General features: G+C 42.8%; 1 protein-coding gene across 1 annotated transcript in view; it reads right to left on the bottom strand.

The window, feature by feature from the left end:
* PRKCI (protein kinase C iota) overlaps positions 1–19,900 on the bottom strand; it is an 86,997-nt gene extending 67,097 nt beyond the window's left edge. The window contains exons 1-2 of the mRNA XM_033211691.1: positions 19,500–19,900; positions 5,911–6,032 (exon numbers count right to left, since the gene is read on the bottom strand). Of these exons, the coding sequence (XP_033067582.1) occupies positions 5,911–6,032; positions 19,500–19,882 (505 nt within the window). The 5' untranslated portion in view covers positions 19,883–19,900. The remainder of the gene's footprint in view (positions 1–5,910; positions 6,033–19,499) is intronic.
* Positions 19,901–20,638: the final 738 nt, after the last annotated feature.

The raw sequence follows: 20,638 nt of genomic DNA, 5'->3' as shown, positions 1-20,638 counted from the left end.
CAGTTTTTCCACAGTAAAACAAATCACTAAGACTGGTTTTGAGTGTAAGGAAAAAGGGCAGTTGTCTTAAATCTCTTTAAACAGATGAAGAAAGCTTAAGATCTTTACTTGCTCCAACATAAAATCCCAACAATTAAACGTTTGGCTTGAGGAAGAGCACTTCTCATATGCCAGAGAAATCAAATGATTGGCCTGTCTTTGATCCTAGAGAATTTTTTTTCTCCAGATCAGACCGACATGCCCCAATGCCTACATGATTAAAAACAAAGGTGACAAAATTACAACTGAAAAATAATTGAAAGTAACTTAAAAATAATTACTGTTGGCTCTGTATGTCTAAAATTAAGAAAAGATTGGTATCAGAATTAAGCAAGGTAAGAAGGATCGCATGGGAATCAATAGACTTTAATGAAAAATTTAACCTTTAACTGGAACAAGAGAAAGCCTACAGCTTCACAGCTTTCCCCAGAAAATTAGGAAACTTAACAGCTACTCAGGGAGAAAGAAGTATGAAATGCATTATAATAGGACTGTTTCATCAGAAAGTGAATTTACTATGTACATCTGTTAATTAAAATATGCTACTTTAAGAAAAAAAAAACAGAACAAACAGTAACTGCCAATGCTTAAGTCTCCAATAACTGGCCGGGCGCGGTGGCTCAAGCCTGTAATCCCAGCACTTTGGGAGGCCGAGACAGGCGGATCACAAGGTCAGGAGATTGAGACCATCCTGGCCAACACGGTGAAACCCCGTCTCTACTAAAAAATACAAAAAACTAGCCGGGCGAGGTGGCGGGCGCCTGTAGTCCCAGCTACTCAGGAGGCTGAAGCAGGAGAATGGCGTGAACCCGGGAGGCGGAGCTTGCAGTGAGCTGAGAGCCGGCCACTGCACTCCAGCCTGGGCGGCAGAGCAAGACTCTGTCTCAAAACACACACACACACACACAAAAAAAGAAACATCTATAATATGTAATACTATGCAGTACTAAAAAAAAAGTGATGCAAATTGAAATACACTGAAATGAAAAAATGTCCAGTGCACACTATGTATGTGTGTGTGTGTGTATATATATATATATATATACACACACACACATATATACACACATATATATACACACACACATATATACACATATATATATACACACACATATATATATATATTTTTAAATGGAGTCTCACTCTGTCACCCAGGCAGGAGTACAATGGCGCAGTCTCAGGTCACTGTAACCGCCATCTCCTAGGTTGAAGCGGTTCTCCTGCCTCACCCTCCCTAGTAGCTGGGATTACAGGCACCGGCCACCACGCTCAGCTAATTTTTGTTTTTTCAGTACAGATGGGGTTTCACTATGTTGGTCAGGCTGGCCTCGAACTCCTGACCTCAGGTGATCCACCCGCCTCGGGCTCCCAAAATGCTGGAACTGTAGGCATGAGCCACCATGCCCGGCCCCATATAATTTTTTTTTTTTTTTTTTTTTTTGAGACGGAGTCTTGCTCTGTCACCCAGGCTGGAGTGCAGTGGCGCGATCTCGGCTCACTGCAAGCTCCTCCTCCCAGGTTTACGCCATTCTCCTGCCTCAGCCTCCCGAGTAGCTGGGACTACAGGCGCCCACCACCATGCCCGGCTAGTTTTTTGTATTTTTTAGTAGAGACGGGGTTTCACCCTGTTAGCCAGGATGGTCTCGATCTCCTGACCTCATGATCCGACCATCTTGGCCTCCCAAAGTGCTGGGATTACAGGCTTGAGCCACCGATAATTTTTTTTTAAAGGCCATGGAGGGCCAAGGTGGGTGGCACTGAGCCCCAAGCTCCCCATGCCCACCAAGACTGCAAAATATCAGCTGTATGTCATTTGTCATGTTAATAAAACTGTTAATAAAGAATTTATAGGCCGGGCGTGGTGGCTCAAGCCTGTAATCCCAGCACTTTGGGAGGCCGAGACGGGCGGATCACGAGGTCAGGGGATCAAGACCATCCTGGCTAACACGGTGAAACCCTGTCTCTACTAAAAAAAATACAAAAAACTAGCCGGGCGAGGTGGCGGGCGCCTGTAGTCCCAGCTACTCTGGAGGCTGAGGCAGGAGAATGGCGTGAACCCGGGAGGCGGAGCTTGCAGTGAGCTGAGATCCGGCCACTGCACTCCAGCCTGGGTGACAGGGCGAGACTCCGTCTCAAAAAAAAAAAAAAAAAAAAAAAAAAAGAATTTATAGAAACATACGTTTGCAAATGCATAGAAAATATATAAAAGGATATATACTAAGCTATTCTTCTCTTACAATTGGAATTGGTGAGGGAGGAGAGAGAAAATAGGAAAAACAGGGGGCTTCTTTTTACATTTCATAATCTTTTGCACTACTTTTTTCCTGAACAGTGAACATGAATTACTTCAGGAACACTGTTTTAAAAAATGAGAATGTGTTCGCGCTTACCTACATCTTGCAGCCTCAATAATGACTTTCCAGAGCTCTTTATATCAGGGAAGATAGAAATTATCCCAAATATTGAGCTAAATATTATAATGACATTCCTTAAAATGAAATTCTATTTGTATAACAATTAACAGAAAACTATTGTACAAAAGTAGTCTATTTAGGGTATCTTCTTTTTTTTATATATATTTCCATAGGTTTTCAAGGAGCAGGTGGTGTTTGGTTACATGAGCAAGTTCTTTTAGTGGTGACTTCTGAGATTTTGGGGCACCTATCACCTAAGCAGTGTACACTGTACCCAATATGTAGGCCTTTATCCCTCACCCCCAACCCACCCTTTAGGGTACCATTTAACTAGACTTCAACAACAGTCATGTACCCTTTAGGGTACCTTTTAACTAGACTTCAACAACAGTCATGTAAAATAAAATTTAATGTGATCTGCAAAGCTCTTGGGGATCTAGTCTCACGCTTCTCAAACACATTTCTGTATTCATACAACTCACCCGTGGATCTTGTTAAACTGTAGGCCAATTCAGTAGTCTGCAGCGGGACCTAAAAGTCCCCATTTCTAACAAGTCCAGTATATCACACTTTGAGTAGCGAGGGTCTAGCCCAAACTCATACCTCATCACTTCATACTTCAGATACAGCGAATTACAGATTTTCACTTACCATGTTCTTCACATTCCTGTGCCTTTCTATGTATTCTTCTTCAGCCTATATGGTTTTCTCCTCACCTCCTCTACCTCAAAAACTTTTACTCTGTTATAGGTTTAGGTCAAACATGCAGATGTATTACAGATGTGTCTTCTTTTGTATTCCTCAAGGCCCCGATGCATTTATGTTCCAGAATTTATCACATTTGTTACACATGTGTCCATCTCCCAATCAGACTATGGGTTTGAAGATAGGAACTGTCTGTCCTCAGCACACAGATACTTGCTTCTTTTTTGCTTTTCCTTTTTTCTTTTTTGAGACAGGGTCTTGAGTTGCTTGCTTTGTTGCTGGAGTGCAGTGGCACAATCAGGGCCCATCTTCAGCCTTGACCTTCTAGGCTTGAGCAATCTTACCACCTTAGCCTCCCACATAGCTGGGACCACAGGTGCCCGCTACCGTATCCAGCTAAGTTTTAAAAACTTTGTGTAGAGACAGGGTCTCACAATGTTGCCCAGGTTGTTCTCGAACTCCTGGCCTCAAGCAATCCTCCCACCTCAGCCTCTAAAATGCTGAGATTACAGGCGTAAGCCTATATATATGATAAATGTTTTCTGAGTACAAGTCACTGAGGTATCAGGTTTCTGCCACTACTTTGAAATAGTGATTGTCAAAATCACTTTCATTCCATAATATTTTCTTTAAGGTAATATTCAGCTTAAAAACACGTAATCTCTTAAATTAAAATGTAAGACAACACATATTCAGAATTAAAGTGAAGCTGAGGGGCGGGTGTGGTGGCCCAGACCTGTAATCCCAGCACTTTGGGAGGCCTAGGTGGGTAGATCACTTGAGGCCAGGAGTTCAAGACCAGCCTGGGCAACACTGCAAAACCCCGTCTCTTCTACGTATACGAAAATTATCTGGGTGTGGTAGTGCACCCCTGTATCCCAGCTACTAGGGAAGCTGAGGCACAAGAATTGCTCGAACTTGGGAGGCGGAGGTTGCAGTGAGCTGATATCCTGCCACTATACTCCAGCCTGGGCAACAGAGCCTGACTCTGTCTCAAAAGAAAAAAAAAAATTAAATTAAAAAATTAAGTGAAGCTGAATGCAGTGGCTCATGCTTGTAATCCCAGTACTTTGGGAGGTCACGGTGGGAAGATTACTTGAGGCCAGGAGTTGGAGACCAGCCTGGACAACTTAGCAAGACCCTGTCTTTAAAAATTAAAAAAGGCCGGGCGCGGTGGCTCAAGCCTGTAATCCCAGCACTTTGGGAGGCCGAGATGGGCGGATCACGAGGTCAGGAGATCGAGACCATCCTGGCTAACACGGTGAAACCCCGTCTCTACTAAAAATACAAAAAAAACTAGCCGGGCGACGTGGCGGGCGCCTGTAGTCCCAGCTACTCAGGAGGCTGAGGCAGGAGAATGGCGTAAACCCGGGAGGCGGAGCTTGCAGTGAGCTGAGATCCGGCCACTGCACTCCAGCCTGGGCGACAGAGCGAGACTCCGCCTCAAAAAAAAAAAAAAAAAAAAAAAAAAATAAAAAAAAAGGCCGGGCGCGGTGGCTCAAGCCTGTAATCCCAGCACTTTGGGAGGCCGAGACGGGTGGATCACGAGGTCAGGAGATCGAGACCATCCTGGCTAACACTGTGAAACCCCGTCTCTACTAAAAACTACAAAAAACTAGCCGGGCGAAGTGGCGGCGCCTGTAGTCCCAGCTACTCGGGAGGCTGAGGCAGGAGAATGGCATGAACCCGGGAGGCGGAGCTTGCAGTGAGCTGAGATCCGGTCACAGCACTCCAGCCTGTGTGACAGAGCGAGACTCTGTCTCAAAAAAAAAAATAAAATAAAAATAAAAATTAAAAATTAAAATTTAAAAAAAAGGTTGGGCATGGTGGCTCACACCTGTAATCCCAGCACTTTGGGAGGCTGAGGTGGGCAGATCATGAGGTCAGGAGATCGAGACCATCCTGGCTAACACGGTGAAACCCCGTCTCTACTAAAAATACAAAAAATTAGCAGGGCATGGTGGCAGGCACCTGTAGTCCCAGCTACTTTGGAGGCTGAGGCAGGAGAATGGCGTGAATCTGGGAGGCGGAGTTGGCAGTAAGCCAAGATCGCGCCACTGCACTCCAGCCTGCGTGACAGAGTGAGACTCCGTCTCAAAATAAATAAATAAATAAACAAACAAACAAAAATTTAATTCAAATAAAAAACAAAATTAAAGTAAAATATCACACTATTTGATGAGATGCTTACCTTGTGCTCAAAAAAGTCAAGTTAGGCTGGGCATGGTGGCTCATGCCTGTAATTACGCCCAGCACTTTGGGAGGCCGAGGTGGGCAGATCACAAGGTCAGGAGTTTGAGACCAGCCTGGCCAACATAGTGAAACGCCCGTCTCTACTAAAAATACAAAAATTAGCCAGGCATGGTGGCGCACGCTTGTAGTCCCAGCTACTCGGAGGGCTAAGGCAGGAGAACTGCTTGAACCTGGGAGGCAGAGGTTGCAGTGAGCTGAGATCAGGCCACTGCGCTCTAGCCTGGGCAACAGAGAGAGACTCCGACTCAAAAAAAAAAAAAAAAAAAAAAAAAAAGGTCAAGTTAATTTCACATCATTTTGGCATAAAAGGGGCAAAACAAAGATTGTACTCTTCAGTATTCTTTTAAATACTTTAAGAAAAAATAAGAATGACATCAAATTTCTAATAGTCTTTCCTCTTAAACTTTTTAGGACTCTTATTATATTTTTAGAACAAATGATAGAATAAGATCTTAAATAAAATGCTTACACAGGCAGCCCTGCCTTTACCACTCACCTTCCTCATCTATCCACTTCATGGTGAAGAGCTGTTCGTTGTCAAAAGAACACATGTCTCGAACCTCATTGCAAAGGCCCTCAAAGGAGATGGAAGGTTCAAAATGTGTTATCATGATATCCCTGAAAAAGAAAAGGAGTTTTAAGTTTGAAAATGATTAAAAATAATGATGTTCTACATATTACTGAATGCTTGACAATTTGATGAACTTCAGTCATTTTGTGTGTGCATCAACATGCACTGCTTCCAGTAAATGATTTCATTAAAGTAAAAATTAAAATATCAAGCTGGGCATGATGGCTCATGCACTTTGGGAGGCTGAGCTGGGCAGATCACTTTAGCCCAGGAGCTCAAGACCAGCCTGGGCAACATGGTGAAACCCTGTCTCTACTAAAAATACAAAAAAAACATTATCAAGAGGCTGAGGTGGAAGGATCCTTTCTCAGGCTGGGACCATGGGAGGCAGAGGTTACAGTGAGTCGAGATCACACCACTGCACTCCAGCCTGGGCAACAGAGGAGACTGTCTCAAAAAAATAAATAAAAACAAAAAAAAATCAAATACATATATATACACTTGAATAATTATACTGTTTTAAATAGTTTTTAAAAATAAAAATAGAAAATAGTTTATTTTAATGACAAAAGAGAATTGCTTGCTTTAAAGCAATCTTTCTTTCAAAGAACCCTCAAGATTACTAGTATGAGGGCATAGGGTTGAAAGAATGTATTCTGGAATTAAATTAGAAGAAGAAAATTTCTATAGAATTTCTCTGTCAAAGAATAAGTGTAGCCGGGCGCGGTGGCTCAAGCCTGTAATCCCAGCACTTTGGGAGGCCGAGACGGGTGGATCACGAGGTCAGGAGATCGAGACCATCCTGGCTAACACGGTGAAACCCCATCTCTACTAAAAAATACAAAAAACTAGCCGGGCGAGGTGGCGGGCGCCTGTAGCCCCAGCTACTCGGGAGGCTGAGGCAGGAGAATGGCGGTAACCCAGGAGGCGGAGCTTGCAGTGAGCTGAGATCCGGCCACTGCACTCCAGCCTGGGCGACAGAGCGAGACTCCGTCTCAAAAAAAAAAAAAAAAAAAAAAAAAAAAAAAAAAAAAACAAAGAATAAGTGTAAAATTATCTTTCTTGAATAAGTGGGAAAAAAATTAGTTACACTGGATATCACGAAAATATAACTTCCTTATCAAAGTCCACATTTAAAATTAACACATAGGTAAACATTTATAAACAGCAAGGCTTTTACATAAATTTTACTTTTCAAAAGCTAAAAAACACTTATCAGAACATACAAATACTTTTAAAACATCTGTGTAATACTTGAAAGTGTAAGTATAAGGCCGGGCACAGTGGCTCACGCTTGTAACCCCAACACTTTGGGAGGCCAAGACGGGTAGATCACCTGAGGTTGGGAGTTCAAGACCAGTCTGACTAACGTGGAGAAACCCTATCTCTACTAAAAATACAAAATTAGCCAGGTGTGGTGGTGCATGCCTGTAATCCCAGCTACTCAGAAGGCTGAGGCAGGAGAATCGCTTGAACCCGGGAGGCGGAGATTGCAGTGAACCAATTGAGCCATTGCACTCCAGCCTGAGCAACAAGAGCGAAATTCCATCTCAAAAAAAAAAAAAAAAAAAAGTGTAAGTATAGGCCAGGTACAGTGGCTAACACCTGTAATCCCAGCACTTTGGGAGGCTGAGGCGGGCGGATCACTCAAGGTCAGGAGTTCAAGACCAGCCTGGCAAACATGGTGAAACACCATCTCTACTAAAAATACAAATATTAGCCAGGCTTGGTGGTGGGTGCCTATAATCTCAGCTACCTGGGAGCCTGAGGCAGGATAATCTCTTGAACCCAGGAGGCAGAGGTTGCAGTGAGCCGTAATCACGCCACTGCACTCCAGCCTGGGCGAGAAAGTGAGACTCTGTTTCAAAAAAAAAAAAGTTTAAGTACAGACACCCATCAGAGACTCCATGAAGGAGTTACGCTTTATCAACTACCACTCCTTAAGTTCTAGGAACTAAAACATTCAAGGGAGTTTTCTATAAACACTTCTCTCAGTAATTGCAAAACCACTATGTTCATAACATTCCACAATCACCAGATCCTTGTTACAGTACCAAAGCTAAAACTGAGCTGCGAAATAAAGATATTACATTCTAAAGGTATAAAACAAATTATGCATGTATGACGTTTTTTTCTAGTTTAACTTCAACATTAGCACAAATTATTTTATCACTGTTCTTCAACAGAATATAGTCTCCTATATCACAAAGATTCCCAAAATGGTGAATTTAGACATGGTTTTAGCTGAATTTTTTTAAGCATTTTTAATTTTGCTATTGAGTTTCAGAAGACAAACTGCTTTCAATGTGCCTATATTCTAAAATATAGAATCTATTATAAAGTTTTTCCTTAGGACTAGTTGCTTTTAAAACATAAACCCCCAAAAGAATCAAATTCAGTCCTTCTGCTACCTCAGTGTAAGTTTTTCTCCTAAATTAGACTCTTCAGAAAAAATAATTTTATTTGCAATAACCATTATAATAATTGGTTTAGGCAGGATTATCCATGAATGGTAAGACCATTGGGCAAAATGTTTTGGGGGACTAGAGTATTCATATAATCTCAAAGAATCACCTCCCAAATTATTAATTATAAAAAAGTCATAAAGCAATTTCCACCTTTTAATAATCAAAAAGATAGTGAACTCAAAAATAACAATTATGAAATATGAATTTGACAATAAAGTAAAAAGGCAATGTTATAAAGCTTTGTCAATGTAATAAGGGGAAAAGAGAAATCTCTTTGAAGTTCAAGGTCCAGTTTTGGCTCAGCAAGATGGCTTGCGCCTGTAATCCCACCTACTCAGGATGCTGAGGTGGGAGGATCGCCTCAGGAGTTCAAGGCCAGTCTGAGTGACAGAACAAGACCCTGTCTCTAAAAAAAGGTTTTTTTAATTAGCCAGGCATAGTGTATTCCCAGCTACTCACAAAGATCATTTGAGCCCAGGAGTTCAAGGCTGCAGTGAGCCATGATTGAGCCACTGGACTTCAGTTTGGGCGACAGAGCAAGACTCTGTCTCTAAAAAAAAAAAACACACTCAGCTTTGTATTGTGGGTTACTAAGTCTCAATGTTATCATCTGAAAAATGGAGATAATCATATCTGCCTCTGAGTATTATCATGAAGACTAAATAAAAATAAGTGCAGCTTGAGTCTGGGAGGTTGAGGCTGCGGTGAGCTGTGACTATGTCACTGCACTTCAGCCTGGGTGATGGAGGAAGACATTGACTCAAAAAATGAAAAATAAATGAAAATAAATGAGTGCAGCCAGGCAAGGTGGCTCATGCTGTAATCCCAGCACTTTGAAAGGTCAATGTGGGAGGATTGCTTGGGTACAGGAGTTCAAGACCTGCCTGGGCAACATAGGGAGACCTTGTCTCTACAAAAAAATTTAAAATGAGCCAGACACAGTGGTGCGTGCCTACAGTCCCAACTATGTGGGAGGCTGAGATAGGAGGATTGCTTGAGCCTGGGCAGTTAAGGCTGCAGTGAGCCTTGATTACACCACTGTACTCAGTCTGGGTGACAGAGTAGGAATGTGCCTCAAAAAAAAAAAAAAAGAAAGTGCCAAATACTTATCACAGTTCTTTTTCTTTTGTTCCATTTTTTTTGGTTGAGGTTTTTTTTTTTTTTGAGACAGAGTCTCGCTCTGTCACCCAGGTTGAAGTGCAGTGGCACGATTACAGGCGTGAGCCACTGCACTCGTTCTCAGTAACAGTTCTGAATAACACTAACTTTAATTCTTTAAAAGCTTTTTTCTTTAATTGACAGAAATTTTTCTATTATATTTCACTAAGATAAGAGATTATTGCTATAATTCAATACCGTCTAGAAAATCCTAGCCAATGATTAAAAATAAAAAAGGCTGGGTGCAGTGGCTCACACCTGTAATCCTAGCACTTTGGGAGGACAAGGTGGGTGGACAACCTGAGGTTAGGAGTTCGAGACCAGCCTGGCCACCATGGTGAAATCCCATCTCTACTAAAATTACAAAAATTAGCCAGGCACGGTGGTGCGTGCCCGTAATCCCAGCTACTCAGGAGGCTGAGGCAGAGGAATCACTTGAACTTGGGAGGCGGAGGTTGCAGTGAGCCGAGATCACACCACTATACTCCAGGCTGGGCGACAGAGTGAGACTCTGTCTCAGAAAACATAAAATAAATAAATTAATAAGATATAGAAAAGAAGAGGCAAAACTGCTACTTGCAGATGACATTATCTACCTTAAAAATTCTAAGACAGGTAAATTATTAGTAAGGTGGAAAGTTTAATTTAAACATACAAAAAGAAAACAGTATATATAATAGGTCTACGAGAAGACCCCATTCACAAAAGCATATGATTATAAAATATATAGGAACAGGCTGGGCACAGTGGCTCAGGCCTGTAATCTCAGCACTTTCAGAGGCCAAGGCAGATGGATCACCTGAGGTAAGGAGTTCCAGACCAGCCTGGCCAACATGGTGAAACCCCATCTTCACTAAAAATACAAAAATGAGCCAGGCATGGTGGCGCCTTGCCTGTAATCCCAGCTACTCAAGAGACTGAGGCTGGAGAATCGCTTGAACCTGGGAGGCAGAGGTTGCAGTGAGCCAAGACCACGCCACTGTACTCCAGCCTGGATGATAGAGCAAGACTCCATCTCAAAAAAAAATTAATATAATGAAATCAAGCCATTCCATAACATATATCAAAGTTAACTATAATATTACAATAATTAAATCAATAGTGGTATGTGCAAAAATAGATCTCTCCCCTAAAATCAATGAAACAACAGAAAGTACCTATGCACATTGTGAGAAATTTAGTATACAACAGAGTTACCATTTCAAATCAGTGATAAAAGGACAATCTGTCCAATAATGGTATTAGAATAAATTTTGGGGAAAAAAAAGTAGTGTCAGTACCCTATAAATGACTAAACCCCAAAATACCATATTCACTGAAAAGATAATCACTTTAAAAATTTCATAATAGGTCAGGCGCAGTGGCTCACACCTACAATCCCAGCACTTAGGGAGGCCAAGGCAGGTGAGTCACTTGAGGTCACGAGTTTGGGACCAGCCTGGCCAACATGGCAAAACCCTGTCTCTACTAAAAATACAAAAATTAGCCGGGCATGGTGGCACATGCCTGTAATCCCAGCTACTTGGGAGGCTGAGGCAGGAGAATCACTTGAACCCAGGAGGCAGAGGCTGCAGTGAGCCAGGATTGTGCCACTACACTCCAGCTTGGGCGACAGAGCAAGACACTGTCTCAAAAAACAAACAAAAATTAGCTGGGTGTTGTGGCGTGGGTATTGTGGCATGCACCTATAATCCCAGCTACTTAGAAGGCTGAGGCAGGAGGATTGTTAGAACCCAGGAGGCAAAGGTTGCAGTAAGACGAGATCACGCCACTGGGTCCCACCCTGGGAAAGAAAGCGAGACTCTGTCTCAAAAAAAAAAAAAAAAAGTTGCATAATAGAAGAAAAATAGAGTATTTTTAAATGAAAAACACATCTACCTAAGACAGCAAGTCCAGAAACTATCAAGGAAATTCTTAAAAAGGGCAGATTTGATTAAATAAAAACAAAAAACTCCAGACTAGCAAAAGATTGGGGAAATGCTGGCAACTTTAACAAAATGTCAATGTCCTGTCAACAAATTAATAAGAAAAATAATACAACAGAAAATGGGTAAAATAGGAATAAACAATCCAGAAGAAATATAAATTATCATTAATATATAAAAGATACTTGTAAAAATAAGTTACCATTTTTTTTGCCAATCCGACAGTCAAAAATTTAAAAGACAGATAACATGCAATGGGAATATAAGGAAGAAGCTTCACTAGTCCTGTTGTTAAGAATGTAAATTAGGCCGGGCGCGGTGGCTCAAGCCTGTAATCCCAGCACTTTGGGAGGCCGAGACGGGCGGATCACGAGGTCAGGAGATCGAGACCATCCTGGCTAACACGGTGAAACCCCGTCTCTACTAAAAAATACAAAAATTAGCCGGGCGAGATGGCGGGCGCCTGTAGTCCCAGCTACTCGGGAGGCTGAGGCGAGAGAATGGCGTAAACCCGGGAGGCGGAGCTTGCAGTGAGCTGAGATCCGGCCACTGCACTCCAGCCTGGGCGACAGAGCGAGACTCCGTCTCAATAACAAAAAAAATTAAAAAAAAAAAAAAAAAAAAAAGAATGTAAATTAAGCTCTTGTGGGAAACAATACCAAATTTTGAGATAGGCATATCTTTGACTATATTTGCAAGAATATATATTAAATATAAGGAGGTTCCTTCAACATTATTTGAAATAGTGAGTTGATGAAGACAACTTTAAACGTTCATCAACCCGAAAAAAGATTAAACATATTATGGCGGCTGGGTGCAATGGCTCACGCCTGTAATTCCTACACCCTGAGAGGCCGAGGCAGGAGAATCACTTGAGCACAGGAGCTGGAGACCAGCCCTGTCTCTACAAAATACAAAAAAAAAAAAAATTAGCTGAGCCTAGTGGTATGCACCGTAATCCCAGCTACTCAGGAGGCTAAGGTGGGAGGACTGCTTGAACCCAGGGTGGTTGAGGCTGCAAAGGACCTAGATCATGCCACTGCACTCCAGCGTAGGCAACAGAATCAGACTCTGTCTCTTGAAACAACAACAACAACAACAATTGTAGAACATTATATTACCAACTATAAAGAGGTCTGTCTATCCTGGCATAGAAAGATGACCATGATTTTTTAAATCAAGTTGCAGATGCATGTGTGGAAATATGAACTCATTTATTGGAAAAATAAAAGGGTATGTCTGTGTGTGTGTATGCACATATATATCTATACTTATAAATATACCGATATGATATAGACTATCCCAAACTGTTAACAATGGCTACCTCTAGAAAGTGGGAGCAAGACAGCCATAAAAAAGAATGAAATCACGTCTTCTAGACCAGCATGGATGGAATTGAAGGCCATTATCCCTAGTGAAAAAAATCAGAAACAGAAAGCCGGATACAACATAATCTCTTATAAGTAAGAGCTAAACAAAAGACACACATGGACATAAAGAGGGAATAACAGACATTGGAGACTACAAAAGGTGGGGGGGGATGAGGGTTGAAAAATACCTATCGGGTACAGGTAATTTTCTAGGTTTTACTGTTTACTGATCAGGTGATGGGTACACTAAGTGACCAGACTTCACTGCTACATGATATAAGCATGTAAGACAGAAAGACATTTGCACTTGTACCCTTTAAATATATAAAAATGAACTAATAAAATAAAATAAGGTGAGAGGGAGAGACTACAGGGAACTTTATGTGTGTGTGTATATATAAAAATTTTTTTTTTGAGACAAGGTCTCACTCTGTTGTCCAGGCTGGAGTGCAGTGGTGCAATCACAGCTCACTGCAGCCTTGACTTCCTGGCCTCAGGTGTTTCTCCCATCTCACCATCCGAGTAGCTAGGATAACAGGCTAATTTTTTTGTAGAGTTAGGGTTTCACCCCATTCAGCCCAGGCTGGTCTCCAACTCCTGAGCTCAAGTGATTCACCTACCCTGACCTCCCAAAATGTTGGGATTACAGGCATGAACCACCGCACCCAGCCTCTTTCTCTATTTCTGTATTTTTAAAATTCAGTTTTAGCCGGGCGCGGTGGCTCAAGCCTGTAATCCCAGCACTTTGGGAGGCCGAGACGGGCGGATCACGAGGTCAGGAGATCGAAACCATCCTGGTGAACACTGTGAAACCCCGTCTCTACTAAAAATACAAAAACTAGCCGGGCGACGTGGCGGGCGCCTGTAGTCCCAGCTACTCGGGAGGCTGAGGCAGGAGAATGGCGTAAACCCGGGAGGCGGAGCTTGCAGTGAGCTGAGATCCGGCCACTGCACTCCAGCCTGGGCGACAGAGCGAGACTCCGCCTCAAAAAAAAAAAAAAAAAAAAAATTCAGTTTTAGTGCCTTGCCTTTGTGATCTGTATTTGGCCACTGGTGTCATTTTTGTTTCTATTATCATTCTCAGTCACATTCCTACATAGGTTAGCTGTCAAGCACAGTGCTTGCAACATAGAGCAGACAGACAATAAATAATTGTTCCGTTCTTTCTGACATTTCCTCCTGAATACCTCATAAGCACCTAGAACTCAAAATTCAGGGAACTGTTTCAGCCAATTAATTAACTTCTCCCACACATCTCTTCCACATTCCCCAGTCTCTCTTAAACAAGAAACCTATGATTGTCCAACTCCCGTCACCCCCATAAGACTACCTTTAATTCTACTGATACTACCCCTTAAAATTTCCACTGAATCCATATACTCTTTTCTCTCTCCTTAAAATCTCTCACCTGGACTACTTCAAAAACCTCCAAATCAGTTTCATGCATCACCAATCCATCTCCCATACTGATTTCAAGTGTTATCTTTCTAAAATGGAAATCTGATGATGTGTTTCTCTTACTTAAAATTTTCATCAATGAGAAAAAGTCTCAACTCTGCAGCATGACATTCAAGGGTCTTCACAATCTAGCCCCTATGAACTTTCTTGGCCTCATCTCTCACCAGTGCCTACTTCATACTTTATATCCTAATAAGGAATGAATATGAGACTAACAACCAAACTGATCTTAATTCTCCAAACTTACCATGTGGTTGTTTAATGCCTATAACACCCACCTAACATCATTATTCACCAGGCAAACTCCTAGCTATCCTTTAAAAGCCTCAGACATTTCCTCCAGGAAGGCTTCCATCATCCTAAACTCCTCCCCAATATTCATTCCTGCAAATACCTTACATACGTACTTCAAATTTAATTGTTACTATTGTAACTCATGTCTTTCCCTCCGCAAGTCTCTTCGTTCCTTAAAGGCAGAGCCTTACCTATCTCTACATTCTCTGTGCTACGACAGCATCATGTGCTTGGATTACAGATGTTCAACAATATTTACTAAACTCAGTTTGAATAATCTCTGGTAATATTTGAAATCTTAAGCAAGATCGGAATTTTTAAAATTCATGTTTAAATTAGGCTCATTTCAATCATAAAAAAAAAAACAGACACTAAAATTGTAAAAGGGCGGTGGGAGTTGCATTCAAAAGCTATCACGAACTAAGGACCTCTGGGGAGAATTTTTCTACACAGAGTTACTTCTTTCTCCTTTGCTTCCTCAGTTCCTGCTTCTTCACAACTTTCATTTGCACATTGTCAGTTCTGGCCTCATCAGACTCTCTGCAACTCCAGCTTCAGTTCCCAGTGCTGACCAATTTTATCTCCATATTATCTCATTCAAATTTCTGAGGGTCTTTTGTGTTTGGTTTTGGTTTTTTGGCACCAGGCTAGCATGCTCTATTTTTTTCTCTCTCTGGCCAAGCTATGGATAAGCTGCCCTAGGGTTAGGTGCCATGGCTGAAGCTCCAAGACCAATCAGCTAACATCCCCCCAACCCTCAAGATACCACCTGTATTTCCTCAAAACCATTACTAAAGTATATTTCTAAAATAATCTTGCATTTCTTTCAAAAACAAGTCTTGCCTAGACTTGTTCACAGTAAGAAAAACTCTACATACTTCTTCACTGAAGCAGCTATTCCAAATATGCAAAGAGTTAACAATCTTTTATTTCTAGATGTGCACAGAAGGAATCCTCTGTATTGTTATTACTGCTTGGCAGCAGCGGTTTAAAAAGAACTTTTACAAGCTTTCTGCAAAAATTTCCATACACATATAATGTAAAGATACGAGCAGTCCAGATGTTGCCTTGGTAAAGTCTATCCCATAATATCAAGTAATTTTATATAAGGATAAGCACATACATTAACAGTTTATCACTAATTAGCAAAACCTGTTTCTCTTCCTCCAACCTAATAACATTAGGTAATAATTGAAGGCCCCTCACTGGAAACCTTCCTTGCTAGGAAACGACGGGTGCAGGCCATGAGAAAGGCATCTAACTAAGATGTGGTGTCCAATAAAATTGAATTTTCAGTGCTATTAATCTCTTGCTTAAAAACTAGATATAAATTGGCTGGACAAGATGGCTCATGCCTGTAATCCCAGCACTTTGGGAGACCGAGGTAGGCAGATCACTTGAGGTCAGGAGTTCGAGACCACCCTGGGGAACATGGTGAAAACCCGTCTCTACTAAAACACAAAAATTAGCTGGGCATGGTGGCGCACGCCTGTAGTCCCAGCTACTCGGGAGGCAGAGGCAGCAGAATAGCTTGAACGTGGGAGATGGAGTTTGCAATAAGCTGAGATCACGCCACTGCACTCCAGCCTGGGCGACAGAGCGAGACTCTATCTCCAAAAAAATAAATAAATAAAATAAAAATAAAAACTAGAAAAAAATTAAATGTTATTTGATCTAGAGATAACACATTTTCACTGAGATCAAGCTTAACAGAATAACAACACTATACACATCTTTGAAAAGAGAGGGCAATTTATTCACTAAAAAATGCTGGCTATTAAATGAGTCAACATTCACTGGAAGGAAATATTGTTAGAAAAGGGTAGTGGAGCCAGGTACAGGGGCTCACACCTGTAATCCCAGCACTTTGAGAGGGTGAGGCAGGAGGATCACTTGGGCCCACGAGTTTGAGATCAGCCTGGGCAACACAGTGAGAGCTTGTCTCTATTTAAAAAAGAAAGAAAGAAAGAAAAGGGTAGGGGGATAGAGGAAATGCTATGTAATAATGGCCCTTCAGAAGATTGGAGAGAAAAGAAAACTTTTTCAAATGCAGAATGTTCTTACATTTCTTGGAATAAAGGAAGCATTTTCTATTTTAAAATCAGGTAGGTGTTCTAGTTAGCCAACCTGTTTATTAACTATCCTTGTCCGTGACTCATTTTAGCTTCATCTATATTAATGAGCAGCTGACTATGTAATACCACAATCATCAGTTTAGACTATACAAACACAGAATCTTAACAGATCTAATTTCAGAGGACAGAAATCTGGTACAATTTAGAGTGCTGATATTGTCTTTAAATGAGGCTTGAAATGAAGGTACCATTAGAAAGCTTTCACTGAGCAAAGACCAGTATACAATGGGCAAGAGGTTATCTGTGCCTCAGCAAAATTTCACAGATTTTAGAAGACAATGTTACCTTGAATGTCTTGGAAAATTTTTAGTCAAACACTAAAGAAGCTGTATGTCCTTATTCTCTTCTTTTTAATAACTGGAGCAATAAGCCAAGATAATTTGCTATCTAAATTCATGAAGTACAGCAAGACTTAGATTTCTTCTCAAAGGAGAAGTTTACAACGATTTTCATTTACTAACTAGGCCTATTTACATGTGTCAAACTAATATAAATGGGAAAACAGAAAGAAGCACTAATTTCTTTTTTCTTTCTTTTTTCTTTTTTTTTGAGACAGACTCTCGCTCTGTCGCCCAGGCTGGAGAGCAGTGGCGCGATCTCAGCTCACTGCAAGCTCCGCCTCCTGGGTTCACGCCATTCTCCTGCCTCAGCCTCCCGAGTAGCTGGGACTACAGGCGCCCGCCACCTCGCCAGGCTAGTTTTTCATATTTTTTAGTAGAGACGGGGTTTCACCGGGTTAGCCAGGATGGTTTCGATCTCCTGACCTAGTGATCCGCCCGTCTCGGCCTCCCAAAGTGCTGGGATTACAGGCTTGAGCCACCACGCCCGGCAGAAGCACTAATTTCTTACCTTGACAGACTCATTGGAGAAGATGATCTCAATTTAATAAGCCAAGAATTTATTGAAAGCCTTAGGGCCAGGCGCAGTGGCTCATGCCTGTAATCCCAGCACTTTGGGAGGCTGAGGCGAGCGCATCATTTGAGGCCAGGAGATCAAGACAAACCTGGCCAACATGGTGAAACCCCGTCTCTACTAAAAATACAAAAATTAGCCAGGTGTGGTGGCGCATGCCTGTAATATCAGCTACTCGGGAGGCTAAGGCAAGCGAACTGCTCAAACCCGGGAGGCAGAGGGTGCAGTGAGCCAAGATCATGCCACTGCACTCCAGCATGGGTAACAGGGTAAGACTGTGTCTCAAAAACCAACAAACAAAAATAAAATAAAAGAATAAAGTGAAACATCTCATTCATCAAATTACAAGTAAGGGTTTTTTAAAAAAGCAAAGGAAGCTTTTTTCTCACCTTGCAAAGTTCATGGCTGACCATCCTCAAGTCAAAACAGTTCTTGTGACAACCACAAACTTTGAAAAAATATACACATATTTCTTGGTACTGATTTAAAATCAAAACCTCCTTATTCAATTTTACCTGTTTAAACACAAAGGTATCATACTGTCCTATATAACTCCAATAAACTACTCCTGCATACAGTCAGGCTAATAATAAACAGAGGCCAGAGGCTTCATGGCAGCAAACTAGTAAGTCCCTACATCAAATCAAGACAACATTTAGGGGCTTAGATTTTCTTTGAAATCAAAACAAGAGAAGCAGTTTGAGAGTTTGCTATCTTCACTGATCCTCTCAGGAATGTAAAAGTATGCACTGCAATTTCAACCTACCACTGCTTGAGTTTTTTAAAGCAATTTACTTCTACCTGGACAAGCAGTAAGGCAAGCCAAAGTAGCTGGGTTTTTTGTGACTTCTCAGTCTCAAACCTTTATGGTCACACTAACATTTCACATTTCTAATGCTCCTAAACATAATTATCTCAAAAAAAAAAAAAAAATTCAAACTACAACTGAATTTAAAGGAAGGGGGCACTTTGCGTCACTGATAGAAAATGATTTAACACAATGAACTCAGAACGGGTTTTTTGTAACCATAGTAAGGGAGTGAAGATCAGAGAATTTAAAACTGTAACTAGGCTAGTCTTCTCACCTTGCAGTATCTCACCCTATCGGGTAGTCGTTGAAACAACACTGAGAAAGAAAGGCTCACAAAATTTTGATTTACACACATGCAACTTAATCTTGACGAGACATAAGTACCCACTGCACGTCCCTGAAAACGCATCGACTTGATTCTTAAATACAACCCCTATGTCTAATACACTGGCAGTGCAGATACACTACGTGAACACAACGGGGATGAAGATACATCTAAGAGAACGAGAGGCGTTAGGCCTGCTGGTAATCAAAACGGTCAGCTAACTGAAGTAGTCCCGTTTTCTATCCCCACAGCAAACAGAGTTAACTAAAGCACCACTTGGAATCCTCAACTCGCAACCCTAAATACACCCAGACTTAAGGATGCAAGGCCACTACAAAGCTCTCAGTAGACGAGTCTCTCGTCCACACCAGGTGCACCTACTCTATCCCCTAGGTTCCTCCTCGGACCCTACTCTGGCCCCTCGGGTCCCCGCACCGCCATACCTGGGTACCCCCCGAGTCCTGCGTCCCCTTGCTTCGCCCCCACCCTCATCACTTCGTCACTCGCCCTGAGTCACCGGAGCCGCCCGCCCGCCCGCCTAGCCCAACCCGCCTAGCCCAACCCGCCTACAACACCTCCAGCCCCTCACCCTCCCCTCCTCCATGCCGAGTGGAGCCGGCCTGTCCCCTCCCGCCCACCCCTGCCCCAGGACACTCACCCGCGGTAGTAGGCTTTCACTCGGACCTGGTGGGAATGGTCCCCGCTGCCGCCGCCTGCGACCGTGTGGGACATGGTGCTGCTGTCCCTCTGAGTCGGCATCTCCTCACTCCCCTGCCTCAACACTGGAGGCCGGGGGTGCGGGGGGGCGCTCCGGACCCCGTGGGGGACTCCGCCGCCCGCGCCTGTCGGAGAGCCGCGGCCGTCAGCCCACCTACCTGCCCACCTCGCCCGCAGCGCCGACCCAAGGGTCGCCTCGCCGGAGCAGCCGGAACCGCGCGGCTCCTCCCACTCCCCGTAGGCGCCGCCGCCTCTACAGCCGCCTGGGCCCAGGACACCTCCTGCGTCGGTCCCTCCCACTTCGCTCGCTCCAAAGGCCCACATTCCGGGGTAGGGCGGGCGCAACCATCTAGCCAGCTCAAGGAGCCTCAATGCCGGGCTGAACCATCCTTACGGGGGCAGAGAAAGGGGACAGAGGGAATGGGAGACGCTGCTTATGGCATCAAACACGCCGGGAGGGGTGTTTTCACGCGAGCTGTGAAAGAGACAATGACCAGCTCTAGATCACTAAAGTCTCTTCCCTGCAGGAACAATGGTAGGGACAAATTCTACGACACCTCACCCTAGCCTCGCAACTTGGTCACGCCTGCGGTCGGCCGACTTGGCACCCGGGATAGATTTGCGTGCAGGTTTCTGGGATTTGGAGTCCTCATGGGATTCTGGGACTTGAGGTTCCTTGCGCGTAGGGTTCCGCGCATTCCCGCTGATGAAGTCTCTCTCCAGCGTGCTCCCTGGAGCTGTCGGGGTGGAAAACCTGGATCTAGCTTGGGCATCTGAAGGTCCTGGAAATGACTGGGCTTCCTCACGTTCTAGATTTTATCATCTGATTAAGTCTCCCATCTTCTAATTGCATAAATCGTCTAAATTATATATGTCTTTTTGGGGAACAAGAGTTTGGTTACCTGCTCAGCGTAACCTCTTTTATGGAAATAATTTAATAACATATGTAAAAATATAATAAAGGAAGAAAGTCAACCAGAAGATATGATGAAAAACCGATTTTTCTTATTTGGGGGCCCCCATATCTAGGCCCTTGTAGACTGCCCTTGCATGGAACAAGAGCATAGTGAATACTTACCC

The sequence above is a fragment of the Trachypithecus francoisi genome, unplaced genomic scaffold (genome assembly GCF_009764315.1).
Source record: "Trachypithecus francoisi isolate TF-2019V2 unplaced genomic scaffold, Tfra_2.0 Lachesis_group0, whole genome shotgun sequence".
NCBI lineage: Eukaryota > Metazoa > Chordata > Mammalia > Primates > Cercopithecidae > Trachypithecus > Trachypithecus francoisi.
Note: the sequence above shows the minus strand (reverse complement) of the source record. Positions and strands in the feature narration are given on the sequence as shown.